Source organism: Anolis carolinensis, chromosome 5 (assembly GCF_035594765.1).
Source record: "Anolis carolinensis isolate JA03-04 chromosome 5, rAnoCar3.1.pri, whole genome shotgun sequence".
Lineage (NCBI taxonomy): Eukaryota > Metazoa > Chordata > Lepidosauria > Squamata > Dactyloidae > Anolis > Anolis carolinensis.
In genome coordinates, this window is record NC_085845.1 from 203701919 (window position 1) to 203722700 (window position 20782).

A 20782-nucleotide genomic window follows, 5' to 3' on the forward strand; every position below is an offset into this window, starting at 1 on the left:
GCATGGCATGGTCAGGAGTGAAGAGGAAGAGAAAGGAAGAGGTATCTGTACATCACTTCCTGTGTGTCCCCAGAAAGGATACTCCCATTTCCCATTTCATATGCAAAACCCCCTAAATGGTGTCATCAACTCTGGAATGCATCTTGGCTCAGGTTACTAAGCAACAAACATAACTAACTACATAAACCATCCCACATTGAAAATGCATGCATGATTGCTTAGATAACCCAACAGTACAACTATGTTTGTTTCTCACATTATACACCACACAATGAATCCGACCACCGAGTGGGAGGACGACCAAGAGGTCTCGTCCATCCCCGTGGCTACCATGTTGCCATGGCATTGCTCCAGTGCCCATCTGTTCTGCGCATCACGTGGCCTGCAAATTTGAGTTTGGCAATGTGGTGTAGAGGATCTTTCACTTTTGATCATTTATGAGCATCTTTGTTGTGCAGTCCGTGTTCTCTCTGCGTTTGGAGAGACATCCCAACAAACCATCTTTCGAGGGAGGCGTGTGCAGCCCGTAATTGTTCCTGCTGCGGAATTTCGTTTGGACGCAGGTGAAGAAAGCAGACTGACAGCAGAAGTTGTCTTCAAGATAGTTTACTTTTGGCCAAGAGCAGATAACAATGTTAGCTAATGCCCAGAAAACACAATGCCACCCCTTGCCTGTAGTGGCTTTCCAATTTATACAATTTTACAGAAGCATGCGCAGAAAGCTAACTGACAATGGAATTTGCTGACTATTATAATCCTTTTGGACATGTGTAGTTGCCTTGTAACTTATATTACTCATTACTCATCACATCAGGTGAAGTGTCCATAGTTTGCTCCACGTATGCACTATCCTCAGGTGACATGTTCATAGTTCATCCCACATATGCATCATCCAGCAGCCACATCATTACTGCAGTTTGCATGACCTTATATTGTTGTGATGTCTCAGGCACCTTTGGCCCCTGATCCCGCAGCCATTGCTGATCAAACTGAAGAGGATTTGGTTTTTTACCCACCGCAGCAAGATTCAATCCCTTTCCAAATGTCTCCTGTTGACATTGCCGTGCCAGAGCCAATTAGGAATGCCTTTGAGATGTTGCTGGCTCTTCTAGGATTTCCGGAGAGTTTGGAGTTTGATAGAAGGGCTACTTTCAAAACAGATCGCTCTCAAAGACAAAGTTTAAGGAGAAGTGTGAGATTAGCAGAGTGAGGTGATTGTGGCTAGGTCAGTTCTCTTGGGAAGAATTTGGGGAGGCAGGCATCTGGCGCTTCATTGTTAGCAGCTCGTTTCTCTTGGGAAGATTTGGAAGAGTCAAGCACCTGCTTGGGGGAGCTCTTGGACTTCAATAAAAGTTCTGCGCAGAGAATCTCTGTTGCGGTGTCAACTGAACTTCTGATGGAAGAACACATTGTCTCTTGATCCTGAGCTTCCAAGCGGCCTGCTGGCGAACTTACTCTCGAGTAGACCGGGCATTGCGTCTAGTCCCTTGCCAAGTTTGGACTGCGTTTTAGATCCATCACGAACAGCCCTAGCCTTGCCTTGAAACCTTGCTCTGGACTATTACTTCAAGTACTTTTCTGAGGAACTTTGTTTCTTTCCCCACTCAAACTTCCATTAAGTTTGAGTGTGCTTCGGTTATTGGATTCTGGACTTTGGACTCTAATATTGGACATAAGACTTTCATTTTTTGGACTAACTTTGATCTTTCTTAAAAGGTCAACTGCTTGACTATCTATTCTGCTTGTTTTTGTTTGAAACTTTTATTGTTTTAATAAAGATATTAGATTGTTTATTGGCCTCCGTGTTTTATTTTTTATATTTATTTTTCAAACTTATATGCCGCCACTCCCCTAGGGCTCGGAGCGGCTTACAAGAACCGGCTAAAATCAACAATTTAAAAAACATTTTAAAAACATCATTTAAAAAAAATCTTTAAAACATCTTAAAAGCACCTTTTAAAACATCAGCAACAGAACTCAAAAGCCTGCCGAAACAGGTGTGTCTTACATGCCCTGCGGAAGGCCAACAAGTCCCGCAAGGCACGAACTTCAGGTGGCAAGGTGTTCCACAGAGATGGCGCCACTACTGAAAAGGCTCTGCGTCTAGTTGCAGTTAGACGCAAGGTCTTAAAACTGGGGACTTCCAGCAGGTCTTGGTCCTCAGAACGGAGGGATCTCTGGGGTTTGTAAGGGGTGAGGCGGTCCCTCAGGTACATCGGCCCTGGACCATGTAAGGCCTTGAAGGTAAGCACCATCACTTTGAAAGTGATCCGGTGCTCAATTGGTAACCAGTGCAGCTGCCGTAAGATTGGTGTTATGTGGCATCTTATGGGGACTCCTGCAAGGAGCCGGGCAGCTGCATTTTGCACCAATTTGAGCTTCCGGATCACCGACACAGGAAGGCCAATGTAAAGGGCATTACAGTAATCCAGTCTCGAGATGACTGTAGCCTGGATCACTGTAGCCAGGTTGTCCCTAGATAGATAGGGGGCTAGCCGTCTAGCCTGCCGAAGATGAAAAAAAGCAGTTTTGGTAACGGCGGAGACCTGGGCCTGCATCGTCAGTGAAGGGTCCAAGAGGACTCCCAGACTCTTTACTAGTGAAGACGGGCGTAGCACTTCACCATCCAGGGTTGGCAACTGGATATCCCCACTGCCCGGTCGGCCCAGCCATAGGATCTCCGTCTTTGCTGGATTCACCCTCAAACTACTGGAACGCAACCATCCAATAATGGCCTCGAGGCACTGGTGAAAACTGTCGGGTACAGACTCCGGTTGGCCTTCCATCTTTAACACAGCTGAGTGTTGGTTCCCAGTGTTCGCGCTGCCTAGGAGCATTACAATTGTGAGAAAAAGCAAATGTCAGCCAGAACATGTCCTGTCAACACTTTCATGGAAAAACAAGATTTTTGAGTAAGGGTCACCTAGGTAAGGGATTTTTTAGAGTTTTTAAATAAAATATTCAAGAGCTGCTCCATTATTCCAAGAGAGCCTTGACCATTGTCCATGTCTCTACAGCATAGCATAGGGTGAATGAAAGGACCAAGGCAGTGACATCTCCAGCCCATCCTGTTTGGATGTCTGCCAGCATGCCAATGCTTTAAATCAAGAAATAGTTTTCTAAGATCTACAGAGATAATCGCAGGAACACCCCAGCAAGAAAGAGTCCAATTGTGGCAGGCTAAAACCCAGAACCTCAATCAGTGGCTGAGACCAGATGAAAGACTTCCTTCTGGGCACACAGAAGACGGGGAGACTTGGAAGGCACCATGAGATGCAGAGCCAATCTTAAGAAATGGGGCCACAAAGTGGAGTCCACATGTGAGTGTGGAGAAGAGCAAATCACATCACATGCCACTTACTACAATGCAGCCTGAGCCCTGCCACATGCACAATGGAGGACCTTCTTGTAGCAACACCAGAGGCACTCAAGTGGCCAGCTTCTGGTCAAAGGACATTTGGTACGAGGGTTATCCAGAAATTAGATTACATTTTGGAATTTAAAATGAACAAAGCATAGGAGAAAACATTTACCATATGCAGTTGAAAGCCACACCCAAATACCACTTCTCAACATAGTCGCCATTCAAATCTAGGCACTTATGATAGCGAGGAATGAGCTTGGAAACTCCTCCCCCACCAAACTCTGCCGCTTGCGTTCTCAACGCAGTGTTTTGGCAACGATGCACAGCTGTGGGAAGGGAAGACCGGCTGGTTGAGGACGCAAGAGGCAGAATTTGGTGGGGAAGGAGTTGCCAAACTCATTCATTGCTATGGTAAGAGCCTAGATTTGAATGGCGACTATGTTGAGAAGTGGTATTTGGGTGTGGCTTTCAACTGCATATGGTAAAAATGTTTTCTCCTATACTTTGTTCATTTTTAATTCCAAAACGTAATCTACTTTCTGGATAACACCCGTAAAATGCTAAGTTTGTTTAACTTTCTTTGTGTTTTCAAATATAGTAAATTACAACATGTACCCTTGGTTCACTTATAACACAATAAATAAATAATAGAGGCTGGATGGCCACCTGTCGGGGATGCTTTGAATGCAATTTTCCTGCTTCTTGGCAGAATGGAGTTGGACTGGATGGCCCATGAGTTCTCTTCCTACTCTATGATTCTATGTTTGCGATCCTATCAACATCTATGAGGGAGAAAGCTGCCTTGAATTCAATGACATCTGGTACTTTAAGAAATAGCAGTCACAAAAATAAATTTGTTTCTTAATGCTTTTTATTTTTCATACCTCCCTGACCTAATTAAAGCTTTTTTAAAAATAGGCAAACTCATTAAAACCAGAAGATTAAACATTGCTTGTAGTTTCTTACTTTCACTGCATGGCATCAGAGACGATGTTTTGGTCCCTTTGTCCTACGTTGCTTCCTCCTTCCCTTTGAAAGAAGAAGCAGATGTTCTGATTGTCCCAAGAAGGCATTCCGCGTGGACTACGTGCTCCCCAATGAGGGCTTATCGGGGGCTGGACTACCCGTTCTACCTGTTCTACGTCTGGAAATTAAAACGGGTTGACCGTTGAGCAATGTCTCTCAGATCTTAGGCTTTCTTTATATACATGTACTAGCTGTGCCCGGCCACGTGTTGCTGTGGCTAAGTATGGTGGTATGGAAAATAAAGTATTGAGGAACTGGTGGTAGGTTAAGGTAAAGGTAAAGGTTTTCGCCTGACATAAAGTCCATTATAAATGGGTTTTATAGCTGTGTGGAAGGGCCTTAAGTCTACACTGCCATATAATCCAGTTAAAATCAGATAATCTGTATTTTATAGGCAGTGGGGAAGAGGCCTAAGTGAGGCCTAACTCTGCCTGTCCCCTGGGCTGAGTGGGTTGCTAGGAGACCAAGTGGGCGGAGCTTAGCCTTCTAACTGGCAGCAATTGGATAAAAACAATTATTCCTCTCCCTCTAATTAGGACTTTATTTTTCTTTCCTTTTTGTTGTATGAACGTAGAGGCATGGATGAGAGGTTGTGCTGGCAAGTTTAATGTTTCTGGGATGTATAGTTTTGCTGTTTTGTCCTAGGCCGAAATTTCATTACCCTTTTATATATATATAGATAGTTTATATGTTATTTGTATTTTGCGTATTTTTATCTGCATTTTGCATCCCAGTTTTATAAACTGACTGAGGGCCCATCCAGACAGTCCCTTTATTTATCCCAGGAGTTCCCGCAGCAATCAGGAGGGCGGCTACACACCTGTTGCACCCCAAGGCAGCATGAGCACTGGAAACCAAGCAGAGACCAATAATCATATAATATCTTTATTAAAACAATTATAAATTCAGGAAAGAATAAGTGGAAAGGATGAGTGAGCAATAGTCCATTACGATATGGTATGAATTAGTCCAAAGAGTTGAAGAAATATGTCCAATATTATTGTCCAAAGTCCAGAAAGCGAAACACACTCAAAACTGTTGGAAAATTCTTGAGCGGGGAAACAACAAGAAAGTAGGAGTGAATAACAAGGTCCAAAGTCACTAGAAAGTCTTGGAGATCAAGACAGGAATGAGACGGAGCTAAATGCAATCTGGATTCAGGAACAAGGCAAGGACGTGAATTTATTCTGGATTAAATCGGGAGTCGCGGCTCGGCTTGGCCACCAGGAACAGGAGACTTGGCTTGGTGAAATCAGGGAACTGGAAATGGTGAAGTGTTCTCAGAAGTTGCTACGTTGACACCACGAATTGTTCACAGTGTAAGACACTTTTATGGAACTTAGATCTAATCACAGCGAAAGGAGACCAAACTCCCCAAAGGTTCCCAAGGGAATCTTCTTATCCACAATCCCCTCGAGATGCCAAGCGGTTACTACTTCTAGGCCCTTGTTTTGCTGATCTCTGGCGATGCAAAAACTCCTTTCGGTTGAAGGATACGTTCCCTGGGGAACCCGGGACATCTGGTTCTACCACGGGAGTCATGTTTTCAGTATCTCTCCCAATTAAGGAAGCATCGGAGCTATCCACAGCTGAGGTCTGTAATTGAAAGGAGTTCATAGAACTGGGTAAAAGGTCAGAATAAGCTTCATCATGGTCAACGTTCATTTCTGAATCAGGTTCAGAACCCAAAGGTGGCTGGGGCATAACAACACAGGTCCCTGTAAACACAAAAGCAATCACTACAAAAGGCAAAAAACACGAGATTTCCAGGTGTGGGAATATCCTGGGTTTTAGCCAAATATCCCGATCTTCGCATGTCCCTACAATCAGAAATCACAGGATTTTTTTTAAAAAAATCTGGGTTTGTTCTGATACTTGTTTCTGATTGGTCAGTTCCTAAAAAGTAGGTGAGACTTGAGTGCAGCTGTGGCCAAGTCTACATAGGGACCACCAAATGCAGCGTTGCCCAAACACGAGTCAAAGAACATGAAAGGCACTGCAGATTAATTCAACCAGAGAAATCGGCCATAGCAGAGCACTTGATGAACCAACCCAGCCAATGTCGGATCTGGACCAAACTTGGCACACTGCCTCATCGTACCCAACTGTGCATACAGGCAGGGTTTCGGGGTGATTGACCTTTGGCTCAGGGAGTTGTAGTTCACCCTTATCCAGACAGCATCGAACCCAGCCGACGATGGATCTGGATCATACGTGCCACAGAGAAGCCCCATGACCAACTAAACATACTGCAGGGGTTTAGGGGAATGGACCTTGATTTTGGGAGTTATAGTTCACCTGCATCCAGCATGTACTGACCCCTGATGACATCAGATGTGAACCACATTTGGCACAGAGACCCAACATGGTCAATTGTGCATACAGGCCTGCTTTGGGGGCGATTGTCCTGGGAATCTGGAAGTTGTAGTTCACACTTATCCAGACAGCACTGCACCCAGCCTACGACAGATCTGGACCAAATTTAAGTGATATTTCCTCACATCCCAAAACAACTCAATGCCCTCTTTTAATAACTCGAGCACCGCCGGGTCCCCAAGCTAGTATATAATAAAAGTGAATGTTTGTATGTGTGTATGTGCCAGCGTTTTGATTGGCCAGGCGGAATATGTGCCAGCGTTTTGATTGGCCTGGCGGAATATGGGCCAGCTTTCTGATTGGCCTCCACTTTCACAGGCCACTGGGACCCCGGAGGCAAAAACTACAACCAGCAGGCTTCGTTCAGCCTACTCTCTCTCCTCAGGATGACGCTAGCTTTGGTACACTTAACAGCCTTCGGCCTACACTTTTGTAATCAAAAATACCACTGGGACCACCAGGAAGGCCGGACCTGGACCAAACTTGACACACATCACCCCTAGGACCCATGAACCCACTGATAACGGATCTGGACCAAACACACCCAACATGGCCAACTGTGCATACTGATAATAAAACACTTTACATTTACATTACTATATGTACTTTCCACAATAGACTGAAGAGAAAAAATGACTATCTTTTTAATCTTTCCTTTTAAGGATGGTTTTGGCTGTCTTTATGAACACTTTTATCCCCCCCCCCCCACCTTACCCACCCACCACTGGCCCCCTTTGTGGCCCCTCTGCTGAAATGTTTAAGGCCTTGCAGGCTGCCTTTCTCCTCCTAGGCTGCAAAACAGGACGCCATCTTGCCTCCTCAAGATTGCTCCATAGCAGGCAGCTTCTTCGACTTTTATGTCTTATATATATATATATACTATTGCTTGATGTTACTTTTGTGTTTTATTTATATAGTGGATGTTAGCACGTGGCTTAATGACCTTGCAAGACACTTTGGGTCCATTGCAGAAAGGCGGGAGAGAAATATCAGAAATAAATAAATAAATAAATAGATAAATGTCTCAATCGTATGCATGGTTGGAATGACCTTCTGTCGGGAGGACTTGAATGGTTTCTTCCTTTGTGGCAGATGGGGCTGGACTGGATGACCTTCAGAGACCCCTTTCAAATCTCCCAATCATATTTATGACTCAATGGTCATCTGTCAGGAGGGCTTGAATGGTGTCTTCCTTTACAGCAGAAGGGGCTGGACTGGATGACCTTCACAGACCCTTTCAAATCTAGGACTCTATCTCCCAATCATATTTATGACTGGATGGCCATCTGTCGGGAGGGCTTGGATGGTGTCTTCCTCTATGGCAGAAGGGGGTTTGACTAGATGGCCTTTGGGCACCCCTTCTAACTCTAGGATTGTATGAAAGCCTTTAAAACAGGCATGGGCCAACTTGGGCCCTCCAGGTGTTTTGGACTCCAACTCCCACAATTCCAGACAGCCTACCCCATGATGCGCTTTATGTCCTGGTGCCGTTTGCAGGATGAAGGACCATGGGTGATGGGATATGTACCACTTTCAATCACTACGATTCCCACAGGCCACTGCGATGCCCACCAGTGACGGAACTGGACCAAACTTCGCACAAACAACACCCATGAACCCCTTTAAGTCCTGGGGCAGCAAATGACACTTTATATGTTGCAGCAGTTTGGGGGAGGATGGACCAAGGACAATGGGATTTGCAGTACCTTCATCCAATTCACCTTCCACAGGCCACAGTGATTCCCATGAATGACGAAACTGTTCCAAACTTGATACACAGGTGCAATGAGGCCCCCTTTACGTCCTGATCCGGTTTGGTGCAGGATGGACCATGGATGATGGGATTTGCACTACCCTCACCCGATTTACCTCCCACGGACCACTGTGATACCCATGAATGATGAAACTGCACCAAACTTGACATATAGGTGCAATGTGGCCCACTTTACGTCCTCCTGTCATTTGAGGGAACAACGGACCAGGGAACATGGGATTTCCAGTACCTTCACTCACTTCCTCAGACCACTGCAACCCACACCAATGACTGATCAAGATCAAACTTGGCACACATATCCCCATCACCTACTTTATGTCCTGCTGCGGTTTGAGGAACAATGGACCATGGATGATGGGATTTACAGTACCTTCACTCACTTCCCAGACCACTGTGACCCCCACCAATGTCTGATCAAGACCAAACTTGACACATCGAGTCCCCATGACCTACTTTACATCCTGGAGTTGTTTGGAGGGGAATGGACCATGGACTTGCATATGGGAATTGTAGTTCACCCACGCCAATGACACTGGATCGAGACTAAACTTGGAACAAAGGCAAACAATTCCGTTCTCAAATAACCCGGGCACCGCCGGGTCCCCAAATTAGTAATGTATAAATATTAAAATAAATATAGTGTCCCTACTTTGCGGATTTTCACTTATTGCGGGTGGTCCTGGAACCTAACCCCAGCGATAAGTGAGGGAACTTTATTGTTTTATCTTTTTATATTGCAATTTGTATTATGTTGTCGTTTATCTTGTCCTTGTTTGGGCCTCTGTCCCATGTAAGCCACCCGAGTCCCCACTAATAATAAAGTTATTATTATTATTATTATTATTATCAACACAACGACGTTGTATGGCACAGCAAACAAGATCGATATGCTGGATTTCGTTTCGCAAAACCACAAGTCGAACACTTCCGAAGTGTCTAGGACTGTGTGATGTATTTACGGATGATGTGTGCAGATCCCAGTAGGGTGGCCTTTTGCAGTTGGCAGATGGTGATTTTGTCAATGTCTATTGTTTCCAAATGCCGGCTGAGATCTTTTGGCACGGCACCCAGTGTGCCCATCACCACCGGGACCACCTGAACTGGTTTCTGCCAGAGTCTTTGAAGTTCAATCTTGAGGTCCTGATAGCGGCTGAGTTTTTCCTGTTGTTTTTCGTCAATGCGACTGTCACCTGGGATGGCAACATCAATGATCCAAACCTTTTTCTTTTCCACAACTGTGATGTCTGGTGTGTTGTGTTCCAGAACTTTGTCAGTCTGGATCCGGAAGTCCCACAGTATCTTTGCGTGCTCATTCTCCAATACTTTTGCAGGTTTGTGATCCCACCAGTTCTTTGCTGCTGGGAGGTGGTACTTGAGGCATAAGTTCCAATGAATCATTTGGGCCACATAGTTGTGCCTCTGTTTGTAGTCTGTCTGTGCTATTAATAAATTATTATTATTATTATGAGCCAAGGCAGTTCAAGTGAGGCCCCATCTGCACTGTCCTATGTAATGCAGTTGAACTGCATTCTATGAACCTACTGGCAATGGAGATGGGGTCTGGTGTCAAACTGCATTAAGAGTTAGAATATAATAATTTTTAAAAAACCTAGATTAACATTTATTCATTTATTTATTTACAGTATTTATATTCCTCCCTTCTTTCTCATCCCAAAGGGGACTCAGGGTGGATCACAATGTACACATACGTGGCAAACATTCAATGCCATATGAACATAGAGACAGAGACACAAAGGTAATTTAACCTTCTCCAGTTTCCAGCTTCCTGAGGGTATGCTCGATTCCGGCCACAGGGGGAGCTGCTGCTTCATCATCTACTGTGACACCGAGTCCTTGATGGATACTGTCATACCCCAGCCACCTTTGGCTTCTGAACATGATCCAGAAATGAACTTTGACCAGGATGAAGCTTATTCTGACCTTTTGCCCAGTTCTCCCAGCTCCTTTAAGTTACAGCTGCCACTGTTGATAGTTCAGATGCTTCCTTAATTGGGAGAGATACGGGAAATGTTACTCCCATGGCTGAACCAGATGTCCAGAGTTCCTCAGAGAACGTGCCCTTCAACCGAAAGGAGATTTTGCATCGCCAGAGATCAGCAAAACAAGGGCTTCGAAGGAGTAACCGCTTGGCATCTCGAGGGGATTGTGGATAAGAAGATTCCCTTGGGAACCTTTGGGGAGTTTGGTCTCCTTTCGTTGGGATCTGATCTTCGTTCCATAAAAGTGTCTGGCACTGCAAACATTTTGCGGTGTCAACGTAGCGTTTTCCTGAGAACACTTCACCGACTCCAGTTCCCCGATTTCACCAAGCCAAGCCTCCTGTTCCTGGCGGCCAAGCCGAGCCGCGACTCCCGATTTAAACCAGAGTAAATTCACTTCCTTGCCTTGTTCTTGAATCCAGATTGGGTTTAACTCCATCTCGTTCCTGCCTTAATGACAAAGACTATCTAGTGACTTTGGACCTTGATATTTCACTCTTGCTTTCTTGTTGTGTTTCCCCGCTCAAGAACTTTCAACTGTTTTGAGCATGTTTCGGTTTCTGGACTTTGGACAATAATACTGGACATTTCTCTTCTACTCTTTGGACTAATTCATACCCTATCATAAAGGACAATTGCTCACTTACACTTTCCACTTATTCTTTCCTGAATTTTTAATTGTTTTAATAAAGATATTATATGATTATTGGTCTCTGTTTGGTTTCCAATGCTCACGCTGCCTTGGAGTGCAACAACGTGTTTTACAGCTTTGATTGTTGCCAGAGATTTAATGATGTTTCATTGGAGAAAACCTAAACAAATGCAGAATTGAATGCAGTTTGATACAATTTATTAACAGCCATTACTCCATGCGACGAAATGCTGTCAGAGAAGACTTTAAAACATTGTCAAGCGTTGGGGTCATTCTTCATCGGTGGAGAATCCGGAGAAAGGCCTGGGATTAGCGCCACTTGTCCCATGGTTTCACGATTGTGCAGCCCTGGATCCACCTCGCTAGGTCTTTTCCTTTGCAGTTCACCCCATATACTCTCCTAAGGGACACAGAAGAGTGCAGGAATCCATTAGGCCAATTATTGTATTTGATGACAGAGAGATTTAGGGACGTTCCAGCTGCTCTTTGGCCATCTGCAATATGATGGGATACATCAGTCTATCTTAGAATCCTAGAGTTGGAAGGGACCTCGTGGACCATCCAGTCCAACCCCATTCTGCCAAGAAGCAGGAAAATTGCACCCAAAGCACCCCCGATGGATGGCCATCCAGCCTCTGCTTCAAAGCCTCCAAAGAAGGAGCCTCCACCACAGTCTGGGGGAAAGAGTTCCACTGATGAACAGCTCTCCCAGTGAGGAAGTTCTTCCTAATGTTTAGGTGATATAGATAACGTCCCATCTGTCCCACCTGTCTGTCTGTCCTCGTCTCCAGGGCGCAGAAAAGAAGCTTGCTCCCTCCTCCCTATGTCTTCCCCTCACACCTTGATACATGGCCATCAAGGTCCTCTATGCAGATGACACTCAACTCTACTACATCAAGGTCCTCTATGCAGATGACACTCAACTCTACTACTCCTTTCCACCTTACTCCAAGAAAGCCCTTCGTGTCAGAGGTCCTCCTACACAGTCGCGCGACCGGTCGGGGTATTGGGTGGCAGCCAGTGCTTGATGGGGTTACTCTCCCCCCGAAGTCGCAGGTCCGCAGTTTCGGTGTCCTCCTGGACCTGGCACTGACACCTGAAGCCCAGGTGCTGGCGGTGGCCGGGAAAGCCTTGGCACAGTTAAAGCTGGGACGCCAACTACGACCACACCTTGAGAAGCCTGACTTGGCCATGGTGGTCTATGCCTTAGTTATCTCCAGGTCGGATTACTGCAACGCACTCTACGTGGGGCTGCCCTTGAAGACGGCCCGGAAACTCCAGCTAGTGCAATGGTTGGCGGCCAGGTTGTTAAAGGGAAAGGATTATAGAGAGTGGACAACCCTCTTATTCAAACAGCTCCACTGGCTGCCGATAAGTTTCCAGTCCCAATTCAGGGTGCTGGTTATCATCTATGAAGCATAAAAAGGAAAGTATGGTATATAATATGTAAGTACTATGTTGGTAATGTAATATTATCTTCTATATAAACACCTTTTAGTGGCACTTGTTATACAAGCTGCAAAAGAACTGTTTATTTAACTCGGTTCAACGCTCTGTCAGCTATTTTGATTTTGATTGTTATTAAGTCAACAATAATCCTGCAGCCAGCAGCAACAAATCACTCTGACCAAGAGGTCATGAGTTCGAGGCCAGCTTGGAACCTGCGTTTGTCTTTGTCTTTGTTCTATGTTAAGGCATTGAATGTTTGCCCTATATGTATATAATGTGATCCGCCCTGAGTCCCCTTCGGGGTGAGAAGGGCGGAATATAAATACTATAAATAAATAACTAAATAAGACTTTGTCTGGTTTTTATTTTTATTTGACATAATTGGCACTTAAACTATAAATAGGAATAGTTTTTCCATAATACCTTGTAAGTGTTGCCAAGTGTATTCCTTTATGTTAAGAACTATACTAATGTAGTAAATGAGAATACAAGTAGTGGATACCTTAAGTAAAGTATTCATTGCAATATATACTACTAGTAAACGTAAGAGATTCCATAGGGATGGGGCTATGATCTACCACTGTTTCTAGTCAAATCCAGTTTAGATGTTAATACGACACCATAATCCCCTTCTTTTGCAGCTTGTATAGCAAGTGCCACTAAAGGTGTTTATATAGAAGATAATATTACATTACCAACATAGTACTTACATATTATATACCATACTTTCCTTTTTATGTTTCACTGTAGATGATAGACATCTGCATTTTGAGTTATCATCTATGAAGCCCTAAATGGTTCGGGTCCAGCTTATCTTTGTGATTGCATTAATTCTTACTATGAGCCTGCACAATCCTTGAGATCTCGTTCCCGCCACTGGGGACAAGGGAGAGGGCCTTCTCGGTGGTGGCCCCACAGCTCTGGAACTCTCCTCTATCTATCATCTATCTATCTATCTATCTATCTATCTATCTATCATAATCTATCCCGTCTGTCTGACTGTCTCCTCTATCTATGTATCATAGTCTATCCCATCTGTCTGCCTGCCTGCCTGTCTCATCTATCTATCTTATCTTATCTTACCCGTCATCTATCTATCTGGAGCCTCTATTGACCTGTAATGAAATAAAATAAATAAATGAAGTGTGATTTTTTTTGGTTTACAGATGTCATGTTTAATTGTGTTTTAAAAGGGTCAATATTTAAGTTATGGCATCAGTTGGTTGCCATGGAGAAGTGGGCGGAGCCAACTGCCGTTTTGGTGGAGAAGTGCAGGTTTGAAAAAGAAGCAGTTAGTCTGTGCCCTGATGAGGTACACTGAAGACTGATCCTCAGTTGAAGGAATCAGGGAGACTCAATTGTTTATTTTTGAGTCAGTTTAAAATAAGTTTGGTGACTTATTTTAAGGTAGTCTGTCTCCTGATAAGGAACAGATAATCTGTGATTGTAATTCACAGGGTGACTGCAGTTTAAAGCAGTAAAGAAAGTGACATTTTAAGGAGTTTGAAACACCTCATTCTAGCTTTGCAACTGTTAACTAAAGTGCCTCTAAAGAGAAAGTTACTGTAACCATTAAGCTTTGTGTCTGAATAAACGTGTTATTGTTCTTTCTAACATCTCAGCTTCTGTCACATTTATTACCATCAAGAGTAACCAAGAAGAAGGAAGAAAAACAAAATTTAAAAGGTCTCCTCTCCAAGTAGCTAGTGGCTATATCTTCCCATAGTGGTGGCAAGCGTTAATAATCTCCTTTATATCTGGTGGCAGCATTATAAACATCTTTAATAATTGGTGGCAGCGTTTAAATAAAAACATCTTTATACTGGTGGCAGCGGTTATAATAAATAAATATAATATAACATCTATATAATTAAATAAAAACACAACATCTCTGCATGACCTATCATCATCTATTTCATTTGTCCTATTTATCACCACCATCTTTTATCATCTGTCATCTGGAATCATCTCTGTCTTCCTTTCTATCCTCTATCCCATCTGTCATAATGATGATCTATATTTTTCTATATATCTATCACTTATTCTGTCTGTTCATCTATCTGTCGTCTGATTTCCCATAGACCCCATCTGTCTGTCTGACCTATCAATCATCTATTACCCATCTAGTCTATCATCTATCTATCTATCTATCTATCTATCTATCTATCAATGTCTGTAATACAACCTATATCTGAAGATCTCTAGGACAGGTGACAATAAAACCCATCCTATTGTATATCTATTCTTCTTAACATCTGTCTCCCATCCTGGGAGTTGTAGTTTGTCAAGGCACCTGCACTCTTTTGTAGGGAAGATTAAAGGCATGTACAACTAAAACACCCATGATCTTCATAATATTGGGCCAAGTGAGGCCAAACTGCAACTATTCTACAGTGTGGATGCATCCAAAGTTATCTAACAAGTTGAGTTTCACTTACCCGAAATGCATGAGACCTGTTTTGGATTTAGGAAGAATCTCTCTTTACAAAGAAGCACATTGGAACCTAAGTCTAAACATGAAGCACATTTATGTTCCATCTACATTGTTAGTATTTATTTCCTACTATTTCTCTGCCAGAGGAAACTCAAAGCAGCTAAAATTAACAACCATAACAATATTTGAATTAAAACCTAACACATATGAACATTAAAACGGAATTCAACATAGAAATATTTTTAAAACGTATTTTAAACCAACCACTTTATTTACATAGTCTAAAGACCATTTTATCCAATATCTTTTTATTGTTCCCAGTTGATTGTACCTCACACTATCAGAAAACAACGCTGTCACTGTTTCAGCCATTCACAGAGACAGTTTTGGAGTGTTTTGAATGTAAGTATAAGGGACATTCAATAATTATTATTATCATTTCAGATTTTGGCGTAGTTCGGGATTCAGGATAAGAATGCTTAGCTTGTAGTTTGAATTGCGTAGCTGCTGCCAAATCTGGCAAACGGAAGGTTTTGGGGAATTCATGTGAACAGCATCCTGGGAGCTGTAGTTTCACAAGGTCTTCTCTGCCACGGAGTGCGGGGTCCTCTCCAAACTATAGCTCCCAGAACTCTGTCGCATTGGGTCTTAACCACAATTCATGTGGTATCAGGCTGCATTAATGGACGCACTTACCATTCGTCGAACCCAGTGTCAGCTCTGATTATTTTCATCACACACCGGATATCGTCCCTCAAGTCATCATTTATGAAGTCTGTCAACAAGAGAAATAAGAAATGCGGGTGCTGTGACTGGAGGCTGCCAAAAACTTCCCCGATTCCAGGGCAACAAGTACCCTTATTCCAAATGGAACTGAGCCATCTCTGGTTCCATCTGGAGATGAGGTCCTCCCAGTGAAGCCCTACATGGTTCTCTTACAATGACCCTGGAGTTGCATTGGAAGACCTGCCAAGGATGTCATTGGAAGCTAGTTATTCTGTAATTCTATAATGATGAGGGATATAGGTGGTGGAGGTACATGAAAATGACACGGCAGGCCTTGAGTTTTGACACAAGTGATGTAGATAGACGCGCCCTTTGTTGTTTTCCCCCAGGTTCTGCCCAAAAGAAGAGGTGACTTTACTTGTGCATTGCGTGCGGCATATGTTCAGGGAGCTGCGGCATCCGTCGGAGCAATGTTCCATGTTACTGAACTGGAATATCCCATATCTCCGGGCACTGTCCTCTTCCTGTCTTGATATTCTCATTGAATCGAAATAGCTCGCAGAGTGGGCGAGACAGATCCCTGGAGCAAAGCAAAGAAGAAGAGGACTTTAGCAAAGGGCGCCTGCAGACCCATCGCAACACATTAATGGCCCCACATGTTTTTCACCAATATTATTTTTATTTATTTACCATTAGACATTAATTATTAAAACATCAATAAATATCACGTAATCCAGATCATAGTCCAAGACCTGTCCAATTGTCAATTCCCTTAGTCCATTATCCTCATTGCACTATTTACTGGTTGAATGCTTGGTCCCACAGCCACGTCTTAAGTTTCTTCCTAAAAGACAGGCAAGAGGGGGTTGACCTGATTTCATTGGGGAGGAAGTTCCATAGATTAGCAGCAGGTCCGGTCATAGGTAATTTTCAAGTGTAAGCGAACAGAATTTTGCCCCCCCCCCCCAAACCAATCACTGAAAAATAAAAGTGTTGGATAAGTGCAAATGTTGCATAATAAGGAGGGATTAAGAAAAAAAGCCTATTAAACATCAAATTACATTATGATTTTACAAATTAAGCACCAATTCAGCAGTTCAATACATGGTGATGTTATGTAGGAATTACTATATTTGCAAATTTAGCACCAAACATTGAATTGGGATATAGGGCAGAGTGGACTCAGATAAAAGTTCAAAGCAGATATTGTGGGTTATTCTGCTTTGATATTCTGCCATATAACCCAGAATATCAAGGCAGATAATCCACAATTAAAAGGCCACCGAAAGGGATTATTAAAAAAAACTCTAAAATCAGGACAGTAAATAAAGAACACCACTAAGAAAGAAAGAAAGAAAGAAAGAAAGAAAGAAAGAAAGAAAGAAAGAAACCAACAAACTGTTTTCTACTTCCAGGACCTCTGCATCGCGAAACACAAATAATTGTAGCCCGTTAAACATCTGTATATATCCAGAGGCCTCGGATATTATTTTATTTTATTTTTTGCTATTTTTTTCTCCCTTCTTTTCTTCTTTTTCTATTTCATTCAATTGTTCCCTAACTTTTTATGTATGTTTAAAATCATAAATAAAATATAGAAAAAAAAGGAAGATGTAAATGCTATCATTGTTGCAGCACTCTAAAGAGAATAACTACTTTTATTATCAAGTTACAAGTTTTAAAAAATACTTTTGACTGTAATCGAAACATAATGTGAAATAAAAACCAGTGGAATTTTTAAAAAAACACCACTCAGCAAACAGAGGAATTCCAGACAGGAAACAATCAGGACCAGCTAACACCTCCCAACAATGGATTCCCCCAGACAGGAAGCAGACAGGCTTTGAAGCTGCAAAGCCATTCAATGCTAATCAAAGTGGCCACTTATAACATTCACACTTGCCTCAAGCTGACATTCCACATATATATAAACGTCTGAAGTTGGTCATAGAAGAGACACAACGGCAGCACTTTGAATTGTCCTCGGTAGCAGACTGGCGGCCAGTGGGGCTGGCAGAACGGGGGGTCATATACACCGCTCTAGTGAGCAATCTGGCTGCCGTTCGGTGGACCATTTGAAGTTTCTGGGCAGTCTTCAAAAGCAATCCCACATAGAGCCCATTGCAGTTATCTATTTGAGATGTTACAAGAGCATGGACCACCATGGCCAAATCTGGCATTTCAAGATATGGGTGTCACTGGCGCATAAGTTTTAATTGTGCTAAAGCTCTCCTGGCCACCATTGAAACCTGAAGTTCCAGGAGGGCAAGACAGGCATCTGAGAGGACTCTCAGCCACCACGTGCCTTACTTGAGCTGTCCTTCCTGAATAAGGCTGGATTTATTTGCACCGTCTTTATGATGGGAGGAGGGCAAGACATGCAGTGGATGAGACTGTTCCAGAGGTCTCTCAGCCACCACATGCCTTCCCTGGGCTGTCCTCCCTGAATAAGGCTGGGGTTGTTTGGACCGTCTTTATGATGGGAGGAGGGCAAGACATGCAGTGGCTGAGAGTGCTCCAGAGGGCTCTCAGCCACCACATGCCTTCCCTGGGCTGTCCTCCCTGAATAAGGATGGGGTTGTTTGCACTGTCTTTATGATGGGAGGAGGGAAAGACATGCAGTGGCTGAGAGTGCTCCAGAGGGCTCTCAGCCACCACGTGCCTTCCCTGAGCTGTCCTCCTCGCATAAGGATGAGGCCACTCACATCTGTCCTTATGTCAGGAGACACACGGTGGCTGAGAGCACTCCAGAGGGCTCTCAGCTGCTGCCTGTCTTCCTCCCCAATGTTTTTGGCATAAGGACAGAGTGAGCCGCCATGTTCTTATGCCAAGAGGAGAGGGAAAATTAGGGGAGGGTCTGAGATAAGCACCCAGGGCCTTAGTTTACCAATACCTGCTAAACCCTATTCAGCCTTAAGACTGACTAGGAGCGCCTCTATCTTGTCTGGATTCAATTTCAGTTTGTTCATCCTCACAGCTGCCAAACCCTGGCTCAGGACCTGAACAGCCTCCTTCATTGCAGGTGGAAAGGAGTGATAGAGTTGAACGTCATCTGCGTACAGATGGCATCAATGGCATTATTATGCTTATTTATACCCCACATTCTCTCCACAAAGGTGATTCAAAGTGGCTGACATTAAAAGAATTCCAGTACAATTTTAAAGCTACAAATATATATAAACATTAAAACAGAATTAAATATGACATATTAAAAACAACATTTCAAATCAATAAACACAGATTCAAACGCAAGCCTGACTTTATGCCTTCCCTCAAAGTAAGTTAAAAGCAGTACATAGGGCTCCCATCCCAAGAAGAAGAAGGAGGAGGAGGAGGAGGAGGAGGAGGACGACGACAGCCTGGGCAAATCTGTAAAATGGGTACTATATATATCACACACACATACACATAATTATTATTTTAAGAAGTTGCATGGTTCTGTAAAAGAAATGTACACGTTTTCAAAACAGCAACGAGGCTTTATGTCCCTGTTAGCTCACCCTTGAATGACTACTACTTCTTTTGAGAGAGAACACATTGAGAGCACAGGACCTGAAATGGAAAGGGTGAATGGAGAAAGTCGATAGAAGAGTTACCATCCGGACTCACAGTCATTGATAGTGTATCGCGCATACCCGTCCGGGACTAAATCGGCAATGAGATTAGCCAGGGCACATCGCGAAATGATCTTGGTTTCACCAGCCCCAATGAGCAGGAAGATTAAAAAAGGAGCCATGAGTTTCAAAATCGGCATCGCAGAGAGGCCTCGAATGGTCTTGGCTGATGGAGAGCTCTCTGGAGACTCACTGCAAAGAAGGAATGTGCAAGCAAAGAATGGAGGAGGAGTACGGCCAACGTGGGCTGCCTTTGAAGATGGCAAGAGCCAGATAAGGGCCAGCACCCAGCTTCCTGCTCTGCATAGTTACGTTCTGTGATTCTGCACGGACCGTGGGTTCAGAGCCTGGTGTGCCAAGTTTTCAGAATATAAAAATTATTATTGTTGTTGTTGTTGTTAATAATAATAATAATAGTAATAACAATTTCTGTCATGAATTGGACAGAAAAACAAGAAAACTCATGACCATTCATCATTCACTGCACCCCCGCAGTGATGTTGATCAGCTGTATCTGCCTAGAAGATCAGGGGGCAGAGGACTCTTACAAGTCAAACAAGTAGTCAAAGAAAAAGAACATGCCCTGGCAGAATATGTAAAGCAAAGTGAAGAACCTGCTTTGATTGAAGTCAAAAATCAGAAATTCCTCAAAGCACAGCAGACAAAAAAACAGTACAAGAAAACCGCACTACAAACTAGAGCTGACAGCTGGCACAACAAAACATTGCATGGAAAGTTCCTTGACAAAATTGAAGGAAAAGCTGATAAGGAGAAAACCTGGCTGTGGCTCACGAATGGAACCCTGAAGAAGGAGACAGAAGGCCTGATCCTTGCAGCCCAGGAGCAAGACATCAGAACAAAGGCAATTCAGGCCAAGATTGAAAAACCACCTGATGACCCAAAATGCAGACTGTGCTAGGAAACCGATGAAACCATGGATCATATCCTCAGCTGCTGTAAGAAAACCGCACAGACAGACTACAAACAGAGGCACAACTATCTGGCCCAAATGATTCATTGGAACTTATGCCTCAAGTACCACCTCCCAGCAGAAAAGAACTGGTGGGATCACAGACCTGCAAAAGTATTGGAAAATGAGCACGCAAAGATACTGTGGGACTTCCGAATCCAGACTGACAAAGTTCTGGAACACAACACACCAGACCTCACAGTTGTGGAAAAGGAAAAGGTTTGGATCATTGATGTCTCCATCCCAGGTGATAGTCGCATTGACGAAAAACAACAGGAAAAACTCAGCCGCTATCAGAACCTCAAGATTGAACTTCAAAGACTCTGGCAGAAACCAATGCAGGTGGTCCCGGTGGTGATCGGCACACTGGATGCCGTGCCAAAAGATCTCAGCCGGC

The 20782-nt window shown here is 43.6% G+C and overlaps 1 protein-coding gene across 3 annotated transcripts in view; it reads right to left on the minus strand.

Moving 5' to 3' along the window:
* Nucleotides 1-11368: 11368 nt before the first annotated feature.
* LOC100566392 (lysozyme C, milk isozyme) overlaps nt 11369-20782 on the minus strand; it is a 125477-nt gene continuing 116063 nt past the window's right edge. For 2 of the 3 annotated variants that reach the window (XM_062983449.1, XM_008120129.3), the window contains 3 exons: nt 16220-16381; nt 15772-15850; nt 11369-11592 (listed from right to left, as the gene is read on the minus strand). In XM_062983449.1, coding sequence (XP_062839519.1) covers nt 11502-11592; nt 15772-15850; nt 16220-16381 — 332 coding nt within the window. In that variant the 3' untranslated portion in view covers nt 11369-11501. Of the gene's footprint in view, nt 11593-15771; nt 15851-16219; nt 16382-19410; nt 19632-20782 lie in introns of those variants that run through there. The other variant, XM_016997196.2, reaches the window with a different exon arrangement.